Source organism: Lichenostomus cassidix, unplaced genomic scaffold (assembly GCF_008360975.1).
Source record: "Lichenostomus cassidix isolate B80296 unplaced genomic scaffold, HeHo_3.0 HiC_scaffold_40, whole genome shotgun sequence".
Taxonomy (NCBI): domain Eukaryota; kingdom Metazoa; phylum Chordata; class Aves; order Passeriformes; family Meliphagidae; genus Lichenostomus; species Lichenostomus cassidix.
This window is the reverse complement of record NW_028147459.1, coordinates 2,110,793-2,125,724: the sequence shown is the minus strand read 5'-3', so window position 1 is coordinate 2,125,724 and position 14,932 is coordinate 2,110,793. Positions and strand designations below refer to the sequence as shown.

Here is a 14,932-nt window from a genome sequence, read left to right as displayed (position 1 = left end):
GATTTTTAATTTATTTTCATTTTAAAAGATTTGTTTAACGTTTATATTTAAAATATTTCTGCCTGTACCTTTTAGGGTCAGGGTTCCCCATTTTGGATCAGGGGTGTCATTTAGGGTCAGATGATGCCATTTGGGGTCAGCATTCCCCATTTCAAGGGTGCTGTTTAGGGTTGTGGTGCTCCTGTTTTTAGGGTCTCAGGGTCTGTCATTTAGGGTCAGGGAGTGTTTTTTGGGGTCAGGATTCCCCATTTTGGGGTCAGAGGGTGCTTTTGGGATCAGAGGGTGTTTTTGGGGATCAGGGGGTATCATTTGGGGTCAGGATTCCCCATTTCAGGATCAGGGGGTGCTATTTAGGATCAGAGTGCTCCTGTTTTTAGGCTCAGGATTCCCCATTTTGGGGTCAAAGGGTGTTTTTTGCGGTCGGGGTATTTTTTGAGGTCAGATGGTGTTTTTTAGGATCAGGAGGTGTTTTTTGGGGTCAGGAGGTGTTTTTTGGGGTCGGGGTATTTTTTAGGACCAGGGAGTTTTTTTTCGGATCAGGAGGTGTTTTTTGGGGTCAAAGGGTGTTTTTTAGGATCAGGGAGTGTTTTTTAGGATGAGGGGGTATTTTTTGGGATCAGGAAGTATTCTTTAGGATCAGGAGCTGTTTTTTAGGATCAGGGAGTGCTTTTTGGGGTCAAAGGGTGTTTTTTAGGATCAGGCAGTATTTTTTAGGATCAGGGAGTGTTTTTTAGGATCAGGAGGTATTCTTTAGGATCAGGGTTATTTTTTAGGATCAGGAGGTGTTTTTTGGGGTCAAAGGGTATTTTTTGGAATCAAAGGGTATTTTTTAGCATCGGGCAATATTTTGTAGGATCACCACCCCCACTCCCCCTCCAGGCAGTTCCCCTAACCCTTTCCCCATTCCCAGGACGATGAGGAGGGCGAGGAGGGCGAGGAGGAGGAGGATGATGACGATGGCTCCGAGATGGAGCTGGACGAGGACTATCCCGACATGAACGCCTCGCCCCTCGTGCGCTTCGAGCGCTTCGACCGCGACGACGACCTCATCATCGAGTTTGACAACATGTTCTCCAGCCCCAGTACGGATCTGGGGGAAATTTGGGGGTCCTGGGGGGTTTGGGGTGGTCTGGGGGGTTCTCAGAGCTCTGTTCTCCAGGCCCAGTATGGATTTGGGAGAATTTCGGGGTGTTTGGTGCAATTTTTGGGGTCCTGGGGGGTTCTTAGGGCTCTGTTCTCCAGACCCAGTACGAATTTGGGGGTTTGGGGTGGCGCTGGGGGTTTTCAGGGCTCTGTTCTCCAGCCCCAGTATGGCTTTGGGAGAATTTTGGGGTGTTTGGGGTGGTCTGAGGGGTCCTAGGCATCCCACAAGGCTCTGTTCTCCAGCCCCAGTATGAATTTTGGGGGGTTTGGGGGAAATCTGGGGGTCCAAGGGGTCCCACAAGGCTCTGTTCTCCAGCCCCAGTACGGATCTGAGGGGATTTTGGGGGAAATTTGGGGGATTTGGGGAGTCTGGGATTTTAGGGCCCGTTCTTCAGCCCAGTACGGGTTTGGGGGTTTGGGGGAGATTTGGGAGTGCTGGGGTCCTGGGGGTCCCACAAGGCTCTGTTCTCCAGCCCCAGTACGGATCTGGGGGAAATTTGGGGGTCCTGCAGGGTTTGGGGGTTCTCAGGGCTCTGTTCTCCAGCCCCAGTACAAGTTTGGGGGGAAATTTGGGGTCCTGGGGGTTCTCAGGGCTTTGTTCTCCAGCCTCAGTATGGATTTTGGGGGAATTTCGGGGTGTTTGGGGTGGTCTGAGGGGTCCTAGGGATCCCACAAGGCTCTGTTCTCCAGCCCCAGTATGGATTTTGGGGGGTTTGGGAGAAGTTTGGGGGATTTGGGGGGTTCTCAGAGCTCTGTTCTCCAGCCCCAGTATGGATTTTGGGGAGGTTTTGGGGAATTCGGGGATCCTGGGGGTTCTAGGGGGTCCCACAAGGCTCTGTTCTCCAGCCCCAGTATGGATTTTGGGGGGTTTGGGGGAATTTTGGGGGTCCTGGGGGGTTCTCAGGGCTCTGTTCTTCAGCCCCAGTATGCATTTTGTGGGGTTTGGGGGTCCTGGGGGGTCCAGGGGGTCCCACAAGGCTCTGTTCTCCAGCCCCAGTATGGATTTTGGGGGGTTTGGGGCAATTTTGGTGGGGTTTGGGGTGGTCTGGCAGTCCCCAGGGCTCTGTTTTCCAACCCCAGTATAGATTTGGGGGAATTTTGAGGGTCCAGGGGGTCCCACAAGAGTTTTTGGGGTTGTCAGGAATAAACTCCTCCCCTCCCCATGATTTTTGGGGTGGTCAGGCTGTATTTCCTTCCCTCCCCATAGTTTTTAGGGTGGCCAGGAATGAACTCCTGCCCTCCCTATGTTTTTTTGGGATGGTCAGGCTGTTTCTCCTTCCCTCCCCATAGTTTTTGGGATGGTCAGGCCGTGTTTTCCCCCCTGATGCCCCAATTTCTCCCCTCCCTGTGTATTTTTGGGATGGTCAGGATGTGTTTCCTCCCCTCCCCATGATTTTTGGGATGGTCAGGATTTTTTTCTTCCCCTTTCCCATGGTTTTTGGGATAGCCAGGCTGCATTTTCCCCCCCTGAACCCCCGGTTTTTCCCTTCCCTGTGGTTTCTGGGGTGGTCAGGATTTTTTCTTCCCCTTTCCCATGGTTTTTGGGGTGGTCAAGAATGGGGTCACCCCCTGGCCGTGGTTTTTGGGATGGTCAGGATTATTTTCTTCCCCTTTCCCATAGGTTTTAGAGTGGCCAGGAATGGTGTCCTTCCCTCCCCATGATTTTTGGGGTGGTCAGGATCTGTTTCCTCCCCTCCCTGTGATTTTTGGGGTGGCCAGGATATGTTTCTTTCCTTTCCCCATGGTTTTTGGGATGCTCAGGATGTATTTCTTCCCATAGTTTTTGGGATGGTCAGGAATCGTGTCCTTCCCTCCCCATGATTTTTGGGGTGGTCAGGAATGCAATCCTCCTCCTTTTAGGATTGTCAAGAATGGGGTCACCCCAATTCCTCCCTTTCCCACGTTTCTCGGGATGGTCAGGAATGCATTCTTCCCGTAATTTTAGCATTTCCGACCTTTCAGGATTCATATTTCCCCCCCTAACCCCACGTTTCTCCCACCCCAGCCGACATCCCTCCCTCCCCGGGGAACATCCCTGCCAGCCACCCTCTGCTGGTGCGGCACGCCGAGCACGGCGGCCTGGGGCTGAGCTCCGGCCCGGGTGGCACCCGGCTGGCCCAGGGGCTCGGCCGCAGCCAGCGGACACTGCGGCAGCTCACCGCCAACGCCGGCCACACCATCCACGTCCACTACCCGGGGGCGAGGCAGCCCAACCCGCCGCTCATCCTGCAGAGGTGAGTGACCGCTGGGCATGGGCAGGGATAGCCTGGGGGTCATCCAAACACCCCTGAGATCCCCAAAATCTGTCCTTGTCCACTACCCGGGGGTGCAGCAGCCAAACCCCCCTGATCGTGCAGAGGTGAGTGACCACTGGGGATGGTCAGAGGTAGCCTGGGGATGGTCAGAGGTTCCTTGGGAAGAACCAAAAACCCCCTGGGAACACCAAAATCTGTCCCTGTCCACTACTTGGGGCAGAGCAGCCAAACCCCCGTGATCATGCAGAGGTGAGTGACCGCTGGGGATGGGCAGAGATAGCCTGGGGGTCATCCAAACACCCCTGAGATCCCCAAAATCTGTCCTTGTCCACTACCCTGTCCACTACTGCGGCAGCCCAACCCGCCGCTGATCCTGCAGGGGTGAGTGACCACTGTGGGTGGGCAGAGGTAGCCTGGGCATGGGCAGGGATAGCCTGGGGATGCCAAAATCTGTCCTTGTCCACTACTTGGGGCAGAGCAGCCAAACCCCCCTGATCATGCAGAGGTGAGTGACCGCTGGGCATGGGCAGGGATAGCCTGGGGATGGGCAGAGATAATCTGGGGGTCATCCAAACACCGCTGAGATCCCCAAAATCTGTCCTTGTCCACTACCTGGGGGTGCAGCAGCCAAACCCCCCTGATCCTGCAGAGGTGAGTGACCACTGGGAATGGTCAGGGATAGCCTGGGGATGGTCAGAGGTTCCTTGGGAAGAACCAAAAACCCCCTGGGAACACCAAAATCTGTCCTTGTCCACTACTTGGGGCAGAGCAGCCAAACCCCCCTGATCCTGCAGAGGTGAGTGACCACTGGGGATGGTCAGAGGTATCCTGGGGGTCATCCAAACACCCCTGAGATCCCCAAAATCTGTCCTTGTCCACTAGTTGGGGCAGAGCAGCCAAACTTCCCTGATCCTGCAGAGGTGAGTGACCGCTGGGGATGGTCAGAGATAGCCTGGGGATGGTCAGAGGTAGCCTGGGGATGGTCAGAGATGGCCTGGGGGTCATCCAAACCCTGTAGGAAAAACCCAAAAACCCCCTGAGACCCCAAATTCTATCCCTGGTCACTACCTGGGGCGAGGCAGCCAAACCCCCTCGATCCTGCAGTGGTGAGTGACCGCTGGGAATGGCCAGAGACCCCCTGGAAATAACTAAAAACCCCCTGGAAATATCCAAAAACCCCCTGACCCCCCAAAAAACCCCTGTTAACCCTTTCCTGCCCCCTCCCCAGGCTCCTGGGCCCCTCAGCTGCCATTCCCATCCCTCAGCTGAGCCCCCTCATGCTATGGGGCTGAGCTGTGACCCCAGCTTGGGGGTCCCAGAGACCCCAAAACCCCTTTAACCCTTTCCTGCCCCCATTGCAGGCTCCTGGGCCCTTTGGCCACTACAGACATCCTGCAGCTGAGCAGCCTGGGATCCTTGGGATTCCCAACTTGGGGATCCCACAGCTGCTCCTGGGGGTCCCACAGCCCCCCAAAACCCCCATGAACTCTTTCCTTCCCCCTCCCCAGGCTCCTGGGCCCTTTGGCCACCACCTCTATCCTTCAGCTGAGCAGCAGCCTTGAGCTGTGGGGCTGAGCTGTGACCCCAGTTTGGGATCCCATAGCCTCTCCTTGGAGTCCCACAGCCCCTCCTGGGGGTCCCTGAGCCCCCCAACACTCTCTGAGCACCCCAAAACCCTCATTAACCCTTTCCTTCCCCCTCCCCAGGCTCCTGGGCCCCTCGGCCGCTGCCGACATCCTGCAGCTGAGCAGCAGCCTTGTGCTGTGGGGCTGAGCTGTGACCCCAATTTGGGATCCTAGAGACCCCAAAGCCCCCAAAACCCCCGTTAACCCTTTCCTTCCCCCATTGCAGGCTCCTGGGCCCCTCGGCTGCCGCAGACATCCTGCAGCTGAGCAGCAGCCTTGAGCTATGAGGCTGAGCTGTGACCCCAATTTGGGGTCCTACAGCCCCCCCCAACATCCCCTGACCACCCCAAAACCCCCATTAACCCTTTCCTTCCCCCTCCCCAGGCTCCTGGGCCCCTCGGCCGCCGCAGACATCCTGCAGCTGAGCAGCAGCTTTGTGCTGTGGGGCTGAGCTGTGACCCCAGTTTGGGATCCCAGAGACCCCAAAATCCCCATTAACCCTTTCCTGCTGCCATTTCGGGCTCCTAGGTCCCTTGGCTACCGCTGACATCCTGCAGCTGAGCAGCCTGGAAACCTTGGGATTCCCTATTTGGGGGTCCCACAGCCCCTCAAAACCCCTGTTAACCCTTTCCTGCTCCCATTTCAGGCTCCTGGGCCCTTTGGCTGCTACTTCCTGCCTTCAGCTGAGCAGCAGCCTTGAGCTATGGGGCTGAGCTGTGACCCCAGTTTGGGATCTTAGAGACCCCAAACCCCCCAAAACCCCCGTTAACCCTTTCCTTCCCTCTCCCCAGGCTCCTGGGCCCCTCGGCCGCCGCAGACATCCTGCAGCTGAGCAGCAGCCTGCCCCTGCAGAGCCGCGGGCGAGCTCGGCTGCTGGTTGGCAACGAGGACGTTCACATCATCGCTCGCTCCGACGACGAGCTGCTGGACGATTTCTTCCACGAGCAGGGCAGCACGGGCAGCCAGGCAGGCGAGTGGGGCCGGGGGGATGTGGGGAGAGAATCCCAAAAACGGGGGGAGAAACCCCAAAAATGCGGGGCGGAACCGCAGTTTTTGGGGGAGAATCCGCAAAATGCGAGGGGAGAGCCTTGAAATGTGGGGGAGAATCGTGAAAATTTGGGGGAGAAGTCGGAAATGTTGGGGAGAAATCCCCCAAAATGTGGGGGAGAGACCCGAAGATGGGGGGAGAAACCTTGAAATGGGGGAGAGAATCCCAGAATGGGAAGGAGAACCTAAAAATGGAGGGGAGAACCTTGAAATGTGGAGGAAAAGCCTTGAAAATGGGAGAGAGAAACCCAAAATGCAGGGGAGAGCCCTGAAAATGTGGGTTGGAACCCCAGAATATGGGAGAGAACCTCAAAATGTGGGGGAGAACCCAAAAATGTGGGGGAAAAACCGTAAAATGTGAAGGAGAGACGTGAAAATGGAGGAGAAATCTGAAAACAGGGCTGAGAACCTTGAGATGTAGATGAGAAACCTTGAAAATAGGGGAGAACCTCAAAATGTGGGGGAGAAACCTGGAAATGGGGGGAGGAACCCCAAAAATGTGGGGGAGAAACCCTAAAATGTGGGATGGAACCCCAAAATGTGGGGGAGAAACTCAAAAATGTGGGGGAAAAACTGCAAAATGTGAAGGAGAGAGCTGAAAACGTGGAGAAGAAACCCCAAAAATGGGGGGGGGAGAACCTTGAAATGAGGAGGGAGAGCTTCAAAAATTTTTTGGGGAAAATCCCCAAAATGTGGGGGAGAAGCTCAAAATGCAGGAGAGAACCCCAAAATGTGGAGCAAAACCCCCAAAATGTCGAGGGAGAACTTTAAAATGCGGGGGTAGAACTCTGAAATGTGAGGGAGAAACCCCAAAATGTGGGGGAGAAACCCCAAAAACGTGGAGGAAAACCCCCAAAACCGGGGGGGAGACCCTGAAAATTTGGAGGTCCTGTCATGGGCAGGGCTGATCTGGCTGTGGGCGTGGCCCTGGGTGAGGTGGGCGTGGCCAGGTGAAAGGGGTGTGGTCTGTGGTGGGTGGGCGTGGCTCCGCAGCAAAGGGGGTGTGGTTTCATCTGCTCCCCAAACCAGGGGCGTGGTTTCTTTTTGTGGGCGTGGTCAATTGCAAATGGGGTGTGGTCTCCTTTGTGGGCGTGGGTCCCCAACAAAGGGGGTGTGGTTTCCATATGTGGGCGTGGTTTTGTCTGCTCCCCAAACCAAGGGAGGTGGTCCCGTTTTGTGGGCGTGGCCACGTGCAAACGGGGCGTGGTTTGGTTGGGTGGGCGTGGCCTCACGCATTGGCATGGTCCTCTCTGGTGGGTGTGGCTTCCACATCAGAAGGGGCGTGGCTCCACTTTGTGGGCGTGGCCCTGTGTGACGTGGGCGACATCAGTTGCAAAGGGGGCGTGGTCTGATTGAGTGGGCGTGGCCTCTCATATGGGCATGGTCCTAGCTGGTGGGTGTGGCTCCCATGTCACCAGGGGCGTGGCCACGTGCAAGTGGGCGTGGCCTCATTTGTGGGCGTGGCTCCCATAGTGAAAGGGTGTGGTTTCCATCTGTGGGCGTGGCCTTTGTGGGTGGGCATGGCTCCCCACTGAAGGGGGTGTGGTTACCATCTGTGGGCGTGGTCCGTTTGGGTGGGCGTGGCCTGGTCGGGGGCGTGGTTACCATCTGTGGGCGTGGCCCCGCAGGCTCCAAAGCCCCCCTGTCCCCCCAGGCACTCTGTCCAGCATCCCCACGGCGCTGACCCGCTGGACAGAGGAGTGCAAAGTGCTGGACGCTGAGAGCATGCACGACTGCGTGTCAGGTGAGACCCCCAGACCCACTGCAGCCCCCAGACCCACAGTTACTGAGACCCCCGCAGACCCACTGCAGCTGAGGCCCCCCAGACCCCAGACCCACAGCAGCTCAGACCCCCGGCAGCCCCCAGACTCACTGCAGCTCAGACCGCCAACAGCCCCCCAGATCCACTGCAGCTGAGACCCCCCAGCCCCACAGTTACTGAGACCCCCCCAGCCCCCAGACCCACTGCAGCTCAGACCCCCCAGACCCCTGACCCACTGCCACTGAGACCCCCAGCAGCCCCCAGACCCACAGCAGCTCTGGGGCACACCAGGAATGGGGAGGGGGGCAGCGTGAGCGTCCCACACACCCCAAAAACCCCCAATTGTCCCTCCAAATTTTCAATTTTCCCATAACAGTGGTGAAGGTTCTCATCCTGGGTGTCCCAAATCCCAATCCTGGGGGTCCCAAACCCCCAGTTTCCCCCAGATTTCCCCTCCCAGTGGTGAAGGTTCCCATCCTGGGTGTCCCAAACACCCCAATTTCCCCTCCAAACCCCCAAATTTCCCCCCCAAACACCCCAATTTCCCCTCCCAATGGTAAAGGTGCCCATCCTGGGTGTCCCAAACTCCCAAATTTCTCTCCCAAAACCCCTAAATTTCACCCCCAAACCCCAATCCTGGGAGTCCCAAACCCCAAATTCACCCCAAATCTCCCCTCAGTGGTGAAGGTGCCCATCCTGGGGGTCCCCAAACCCCCAATTTCCCCCCCAAACCCCCCAATTTCTCCCCCAAACACCCCAATTTCCCCTCCAAACCCCCAAATTCCCTCCCAGTGGTGAAGGTGCCCATCCTAGATGTCCCAAACCCCCAATTTCCCCCAAATTCCCCCAAATCTCCCCTCTCAGTGGTGAAGGTGCCCATCCTGGGTGTCCCAAACCCCCAGATTTCCTCCCCAAACACCCCAATTTCCCCCCGAAACCCCTAGATTTCTTCCCAGACCCCCCAATTTCTCCCTCAAACACCCAAATTTCTCCCTCAATCACCCCAATTTCTCCCCCAAACACCCAAATTTCCTCAAACCTCATCCTCACCCAACCCTAATCCCACACCCCAAATCTCCCGGCAGTGGTGAAGGTGCCCATCCTGGCGCGGCTGGAGGCGCTGCGGGACGAGGAGCTGGACGAGAGGCGCGAGAAGCGGCGGCGGCAGGCGGCCGAGGAGGAGGCCAAGGGCGCTGAGCGCAGCCCCGAGGACAAGGAGAGCCCCGAGGCACAGGTGGGAACCAAAATTGGGGGAAAAATGGAGATTTAATTGATTTAGGGGAGTGGAACATTATATTTATTGAAGGGCGTTTAGGTGGGTTTAGGGTTTGTCCAAAACTGAAAGTTAAAAGTTAAAAAATTAGAAATAATTTGATTTATTGAAGGTCTTCAGGTGCTTTTAGGGTTTATCTAAAGCAGAGGCTAGGCAAAGTTAAGATAATAAAAAATAATAAAAAGTGATTAAATTTATATTTATTGAAGGTCTTCAGGTGCTTTTAGGGTTTATTTAAAACAGAGGTTAGGTAAAGTCAGGAGAATAAAAAATTATATTTATTGAAGGGTGTTTAGGTGGTTTTAGGGTTTACCCAAAACTGAGGTTAGGCAAAATTAGGAGAATAAAAATAATTCAATTTGTTGAAGGTCTTCGGGTGCTTTTAGGGTTTATTTAAAACAGAGGTTAGATAAAGTTAGGAGAATGAAAAATTATATTTGTTGAAGGGCGTTTAGGTGGTTTTAGGGTTTGTCCAAAACTGAGGTTAGACAAAGTTAAAAAATTAGAAATAATTTGATTTATTGAAGGTCTTTAGGTGCTTTTAGGGTTTATCTGAAGCAGAGGTTAGGCGAAGTTAAGATAATAAAAAGTCATTAAATTTATATTTATTGAAGGGTTTTCAGGTGCTTTTGGGGTTTATCTAAGACACAGGTTAAACAAAGTTAAAAAAATTTAAAATAATTCAATTTATTGAAGGCCTTCAGGTGCTTTTAGGGTTTACCCAAAACAGAGGTTAGATAAAGTTAAGAGAATAAAAATAATTCAATTTATTGAAGGTCTTTGGGTGCTTTTAGGGTTTATTTAAAACAGGTTAGATAAAGTTAGAAGAATAAAAAATTATATTTATTGAAGGGCGTTTAGGTGGTTTTAGGGTTTGTCCAAAACTGAGGTTAGACAAAGTTAAAAAATTAGAAATAATTTGATTTATTGAAGGTCTTTAGGTGCTTTTAGGGTTTATCTAAGACACAGGCTAAACAAAGTTTAAAAAATTAAAAATAATTCAATTTATTGAAGGTCTTCAGGTGCTTTTAGGGTTTATCTGAGACAGAGGTTAGGCAAAGTTAAGAGAATGAAAAATAAGAATAAAGGAACTGGAGAAATAAGCTAGAAAAATAGAGCAGCTTAAAAATATAGAAATTAAAAAATTAGACCTAGAAAAATAGAAAAACTATTGAAAAATGTGGAAACTAGAAGAATATAGAAACTAGAAAAATACAGGAACTAGAAAAATGTAGAAAAATAGAGAAGGTAGAAAATATAGAAGCTAAAAATATAGAGAAACTAAAGAAATAGAAACTAGAAAAATAGAGTAGCTAGAAAAAGACAGAAACTAGAAAAATAGAGAAGCTGGAAAAAGACAAAAAGTAGAAAAATAGAGAAGCTAGAAAAATATAGAAACTAGAAAAACTAGAAAAATTTAAAAACTAGAAAAATAGAGAAGCTAGAAAATACAGAAGCTAGAAAAATAGAAACTAGAAAAATAGAGAAACTGGGAAAATGGAGAAGCTAGGAAAACACAGAAACTAGAAAAATAGAGAAACTAGAAAAATACAGAAACTAGAAAAATAGAGAAGCTAGAAAAAGACAGAAACTAGAAAAATAGAGAAGCTGGAAAAAGACAGAAACTAGAAAAATAGAGAAGCTAGAAAAATAGAGAAGCTAGGAAGATACAGGAACTAGAAGAATATGGGAACTAGAAAAATAAGTTAGAAAAAGACAGAAACTAGAAAAATAGGGAAGCTGGAAAAAGAGAGAAGCTAGAAAAAGAAGCTAGAAAAAGAGAGAAGCTAGAAAAAGAGAGAAACTTGAAATAAATAAATAAACAAATTGATAAATCAACAGATAAATCAATATAAAACCCCAACTCCACCCCGCAGGATTCCTCCTCCAAACCCAGCCCAGCCTCCGCCGACGTCACCCCGCCAGGTAAACCCCCAAAATCCCTCAATCCCCCCTCCAGACCCCCGAAAAGCCCCGAGAAAGGCCCCGAGTGCCCCGAGTGGCGCCGCGCGGGCTGAGGTAGTAGATTGTATAGTTGGAGGGTCACAGCCCCGAATCGGAGATAACTATACATTCTACTGTCTTCCTCGCGCGGCGCGCGCCGCCGGAACGGGGACGGGGGGCTGGGGGGTTTGGGGGGTCCTTGGGGGTTTGGGGGTTTGGGGTCTGGGGGATGGAGAAGTGGGGGTGTGGGTTGGATCTGTGGATGGGAAATTTGGGGGTGGTGGGAGGTGTGGTGGGATGGGAGGGGGAGATGGAATTGGGATGGTGAAATGGGGATGGGGTGTTAGATTGAGGTGTTTAAATGGGGAGGGGGAGTTGAAATTGGGATGGGGTGTTAGAATGAGGTGTTTAAAGTGGGGAGGGGGAGATGAAATTGGATGGGGGTGTAAGATGGAAATGGGGAGGGAGATGAAATGGGAAGGTGAAATAGGGATGGAGAAGTTGAAATGGGAAGGGAAGTTAAAATGGGGAGGAGATGGAATGGGGGTGATAAATGGGGAAGGGTTAGTGGAGGAGTTGAAATGGGGGAGGGGATGTTAATATGGGGATGGGGAGATAAAATGGGGAAGGGAGATGAAACGAGTTGAAATGGGGAAGGGGATGTTAATATGGGGAGGGGGAGTTAAAGTGAGGATGGAGATGTTGAAATGGGGAAGGGGAGTTGAAGCGGTGGAGTTGAAATGGGGAGGGGGAGATACAATAGGAATGGAGGAGTTATGGGGAGGGGGATGTTAATGTGGAGGAGTTGAAATGGGGTGATGAAATGAGGGAGGAGATGTTAAAATTGGGAAGGGAAATTGAAATGGGGAGTTTAAATGGGAGGGAGTTAAATGGGGGAATTGAATGGGGAAGGGGAGTTCAATGGGGATGGAGATGTTGAAATGAGGAGGGGGAAGTAAATAAAGGGTGAGATGGAATAGGGAGGTGAAATGGGGGGGGAGATGAAATGGGCATGGGGATGTTAAAAGGTTAAAATGGGAGGGGGAGTTGGGGAAGTTAAATGGGGAAGGGGAGTTCCAATGGAGGAGTTAAAGTGGGGAGGGGGAGATAAATGGAGAAGTTGAAATAGAGATGGGATGTTAAAATGGGGAGGGGGAGTTAAAGTGGAGGAGTTGAAATGGAGGAGATAAAATGAGTATGGGGGAGTTGGGATGGGGGAGTTCAAATGGGAAGGGGCAGATAAAATGGGGGAGTTGAAAAGGGGGAGATTGAAATGGGGAAGGGGAGATGGAATAGGGAAGTTCAAATGGGGATGGGGGAGATGAAATGGAGGAGTTGAAATGGGGAAGGGAGAGATAAAATGAGGGAGGGGATGATAAATTGAAGGAGTTGAAACAGGGATGGGGGAGATTGAATTGAGGAGTTGGAGATAAAATGGGGAAGGGGAGTTGAAATGGGGCAATAAATGGGGATGGGGAGATTAAATGGGGGAGTTAAAATGGGGATGGGGGAGATTAAATGGGGGAGTTAAAATGGGGATGGAGATGTTGAAATGGGGAAGGGGAGTTGAAGTGGAGGAGTTGAAATAGGGAAGGGGAGATGAAATGGAGTTGAAATGGAGTTGAAATGGGGCTGGGGGAGTTAAAGTGGGGTAGGGGAGTTGAAAATGGATAAAAGGGGATGTTAAAGTGGGGAAGGGGAGTTCAAATGGGGGAGTTCCAATGGAAGAGTTAAAGTGGGGAGGCATAAAATGGGGAGGGGGAGTTAGAATGGGGATGCTCAGGGGATGGGGGAGATGGAATGATGAAGGGAGAGATGGAATGGGGAAGGGGAGTTGAAATGGAGATAAAACGAGGAAGGGGATGTTAAAATGGGGAAGGGGAGACAAATGGAGTTAAAGTGGGGATGGGAGATAAAATGGGAGTTAAAATGGGAGGGGGAGATGAAACAGAGTTAAAATGGGGAGGGGGAGATAAGATTGGGTTGGGGGAAATAAAATGGGGAAGGGGAGTTGAAATGGAGTTAAATTCGGGAAGCAGATGTTGAAATGGGGATGGGGGATGTTATTGGGGGGTATTTGGGGTTCGGGTGTTCATCCTGGGGGTCCCAAACCCCCTAATTTCACCCCCAAAATGGTGAATCTGCCCATCCTGGGGGTCCCCAGCTGGTTTTGGGGAGGAATTTGGGGTTTTTTTGGGGGGATTTGTGTGCTTTGAGGGGGTGATGTCACTCTAGGGCCAGCGTGGGAAACCCCAAACCTTCTCCCCTCCACGTTTTAGGGTTTTTAGGTTGCAGCTGGGATTCCCCAAAACAGAAAAAAATAGGGAAATTTTGGGGTAGGGGCTCCCCAATTCCTGGAGGAATCCCCCAAAATGAAGGAAAAAGGGGGAAATTTTGGGGTGGAGGCTCCTAAATTCCTGGCAAAATCCCCCAAACAGGGAAATTTTGAGGTAGAGACTCCTAAATTCCTTGAGAAATCTCGCAAAACAGGAAAAAAATGGGGAAATTTTGGGATAGGGGCTCTGAAATTCCTTGAGAAATCCCCAAAACTGAGTAAAAATCAGGAAATTTGGGTGTAGGGGCTCCCAAAACAGGGGAAAAATCGGGAAATTTGAGGGTAGGGTCTCCCAAATTCCCAGAAGGATCCCAAAAAATGGGAAAATTTTGGGATAGAGGTTCCCGAATTCCTGGGGGAATTCCCCAAAACAGGAGGAAAATAGGGAAATTTGGGGTAGGGACTCCCAAATTCCTTGGGAAATCCCCCAAAATGGGGAAAAAATGGGGAAATTTGGGTGTAGGGCCTCCCAAAACAGGGAAAAAATAGGGAAATTTGGGGGTAGGGACACCCAAATTCTTTAAGAAATCCCCCAAAACAGGAGAAAAAGGGGGAATTTTTGGGATAGGGGCTCTCAAATTCTTTAAGACATCCCAAAAGATGGCGCAATTTTGGGTAAAAATCCCCCAAAACGAGATATAAAAAGGTAAATCCGGGGGGTCCCAGTGGTGTCCCCCTCCCCAATTCCACCTCCCGCCCCTCCCCAGAGCCCTCGGGGACATCGGCGGGTGACACGCCGACCCCTCCCGGTCCCCACCGCACCCTGGTGACGCTGGAAGCCACGCCGACCCCCCCGGAGCCCCCCCAGGGGGACCCCCAGATGGCAGCCCGGCCCCCCCAGCCCCCCGAGAGCGAGGAGGGGACAGCAGGACGGGGACAGCAGGACGCCGAGGCCACCCAGATGGAGCTGTCGCCTGCGCCCACCGTCAGTGAGTCTGGGGGCATTTCCAAAATTTTTGGGGTTTTTTTCTGCATTTTGCAGAAATTTTTTTTCTGCAATTTTCCCGTAATTTTTTAGGGGTTTTTGTCCATTTTGGAAGGAATTCCCTTAATTTTTTAGGGTTTTTTCTGTATTTCGGGGGGAATTCCCTGAATTTTTTAGAGGTTTGGAGGGAATTTCCTTAATTTTTGAAGGGTTTTTCTCTGTTTCATGTGGAATTCTATAAATTTTTTAGGGTTTTTCTGCATTTTGGGGGGGAATTTCCTAATTTTTTGGGGGGGTTTTGTTCATTTTGGGAGGAATAACCTTAGTTTTTTAGGGATTTTTCTCTGTTTTGGAGAGAATTTCCTAAATTTTTGGGGGTTTTCTGCGTTTTGGAGGGAATTCCCTAAATTTTTTGGGGGTTTTTCTCTGTTCTGGGTTGGATCCCCTTCAGTTTTTCGTGTTTTCCTCCATTCTGGGTTGGATCCCCTGGGTTTTTAGGAGTTTTCTTCTAGGTTTTTTGGGGTTTTTCTCCATTCTGGATTGGATTCCCTTTATTTTTTCAGGTTTTTCTCCATTCTGGGTTGAATCCCATGAATTTTTTCGCGTTTTTCTCCATTCTGGGT

General features: G+C 51.3%; 1 protein-coding gene across 1 annotated transcript in view; it reads left to right on the top strand.

Moving 5' to 3' along the window:
* The window catches only part of HUWE1 (HECT, UBA and WWE domain containing E3 ubiquitin protein ligase 1), a 109,384-nt gene that overhangs the window by 66,840 nt on the left and 27,612 nt on the right, over positions 1–14,932 (top strand). Inside the window, exons 54-60 of the mRNA XM_085046277.1 lie at positions 911–1,082; positions 3,149–3,377; positions 5,815–5,993; positions 7,725–7,814; positions 8,918–9,066; positions 10,983–11,031; positions 14,092–14,313. Of these exons, the coding sequence (XP_084902403.1) occupies positions 911–1,082; positions 3,149–3,377; positions 5,815–5,993; positions 7,725–7,814; positions 8,918–9,066; positions 10,983–11,031; positions 14,092–14,313 (1,090 nt within the window). The remainder of the gene's footprint in view (positions 1–910; positions 1,083–3,148; positions 3,378–5,814; positions 5,994–7,724; positions 7,815–8,917; positions 9,067–10,982; positions 11,032–14,091; positions 14,314–14,932) is intronic.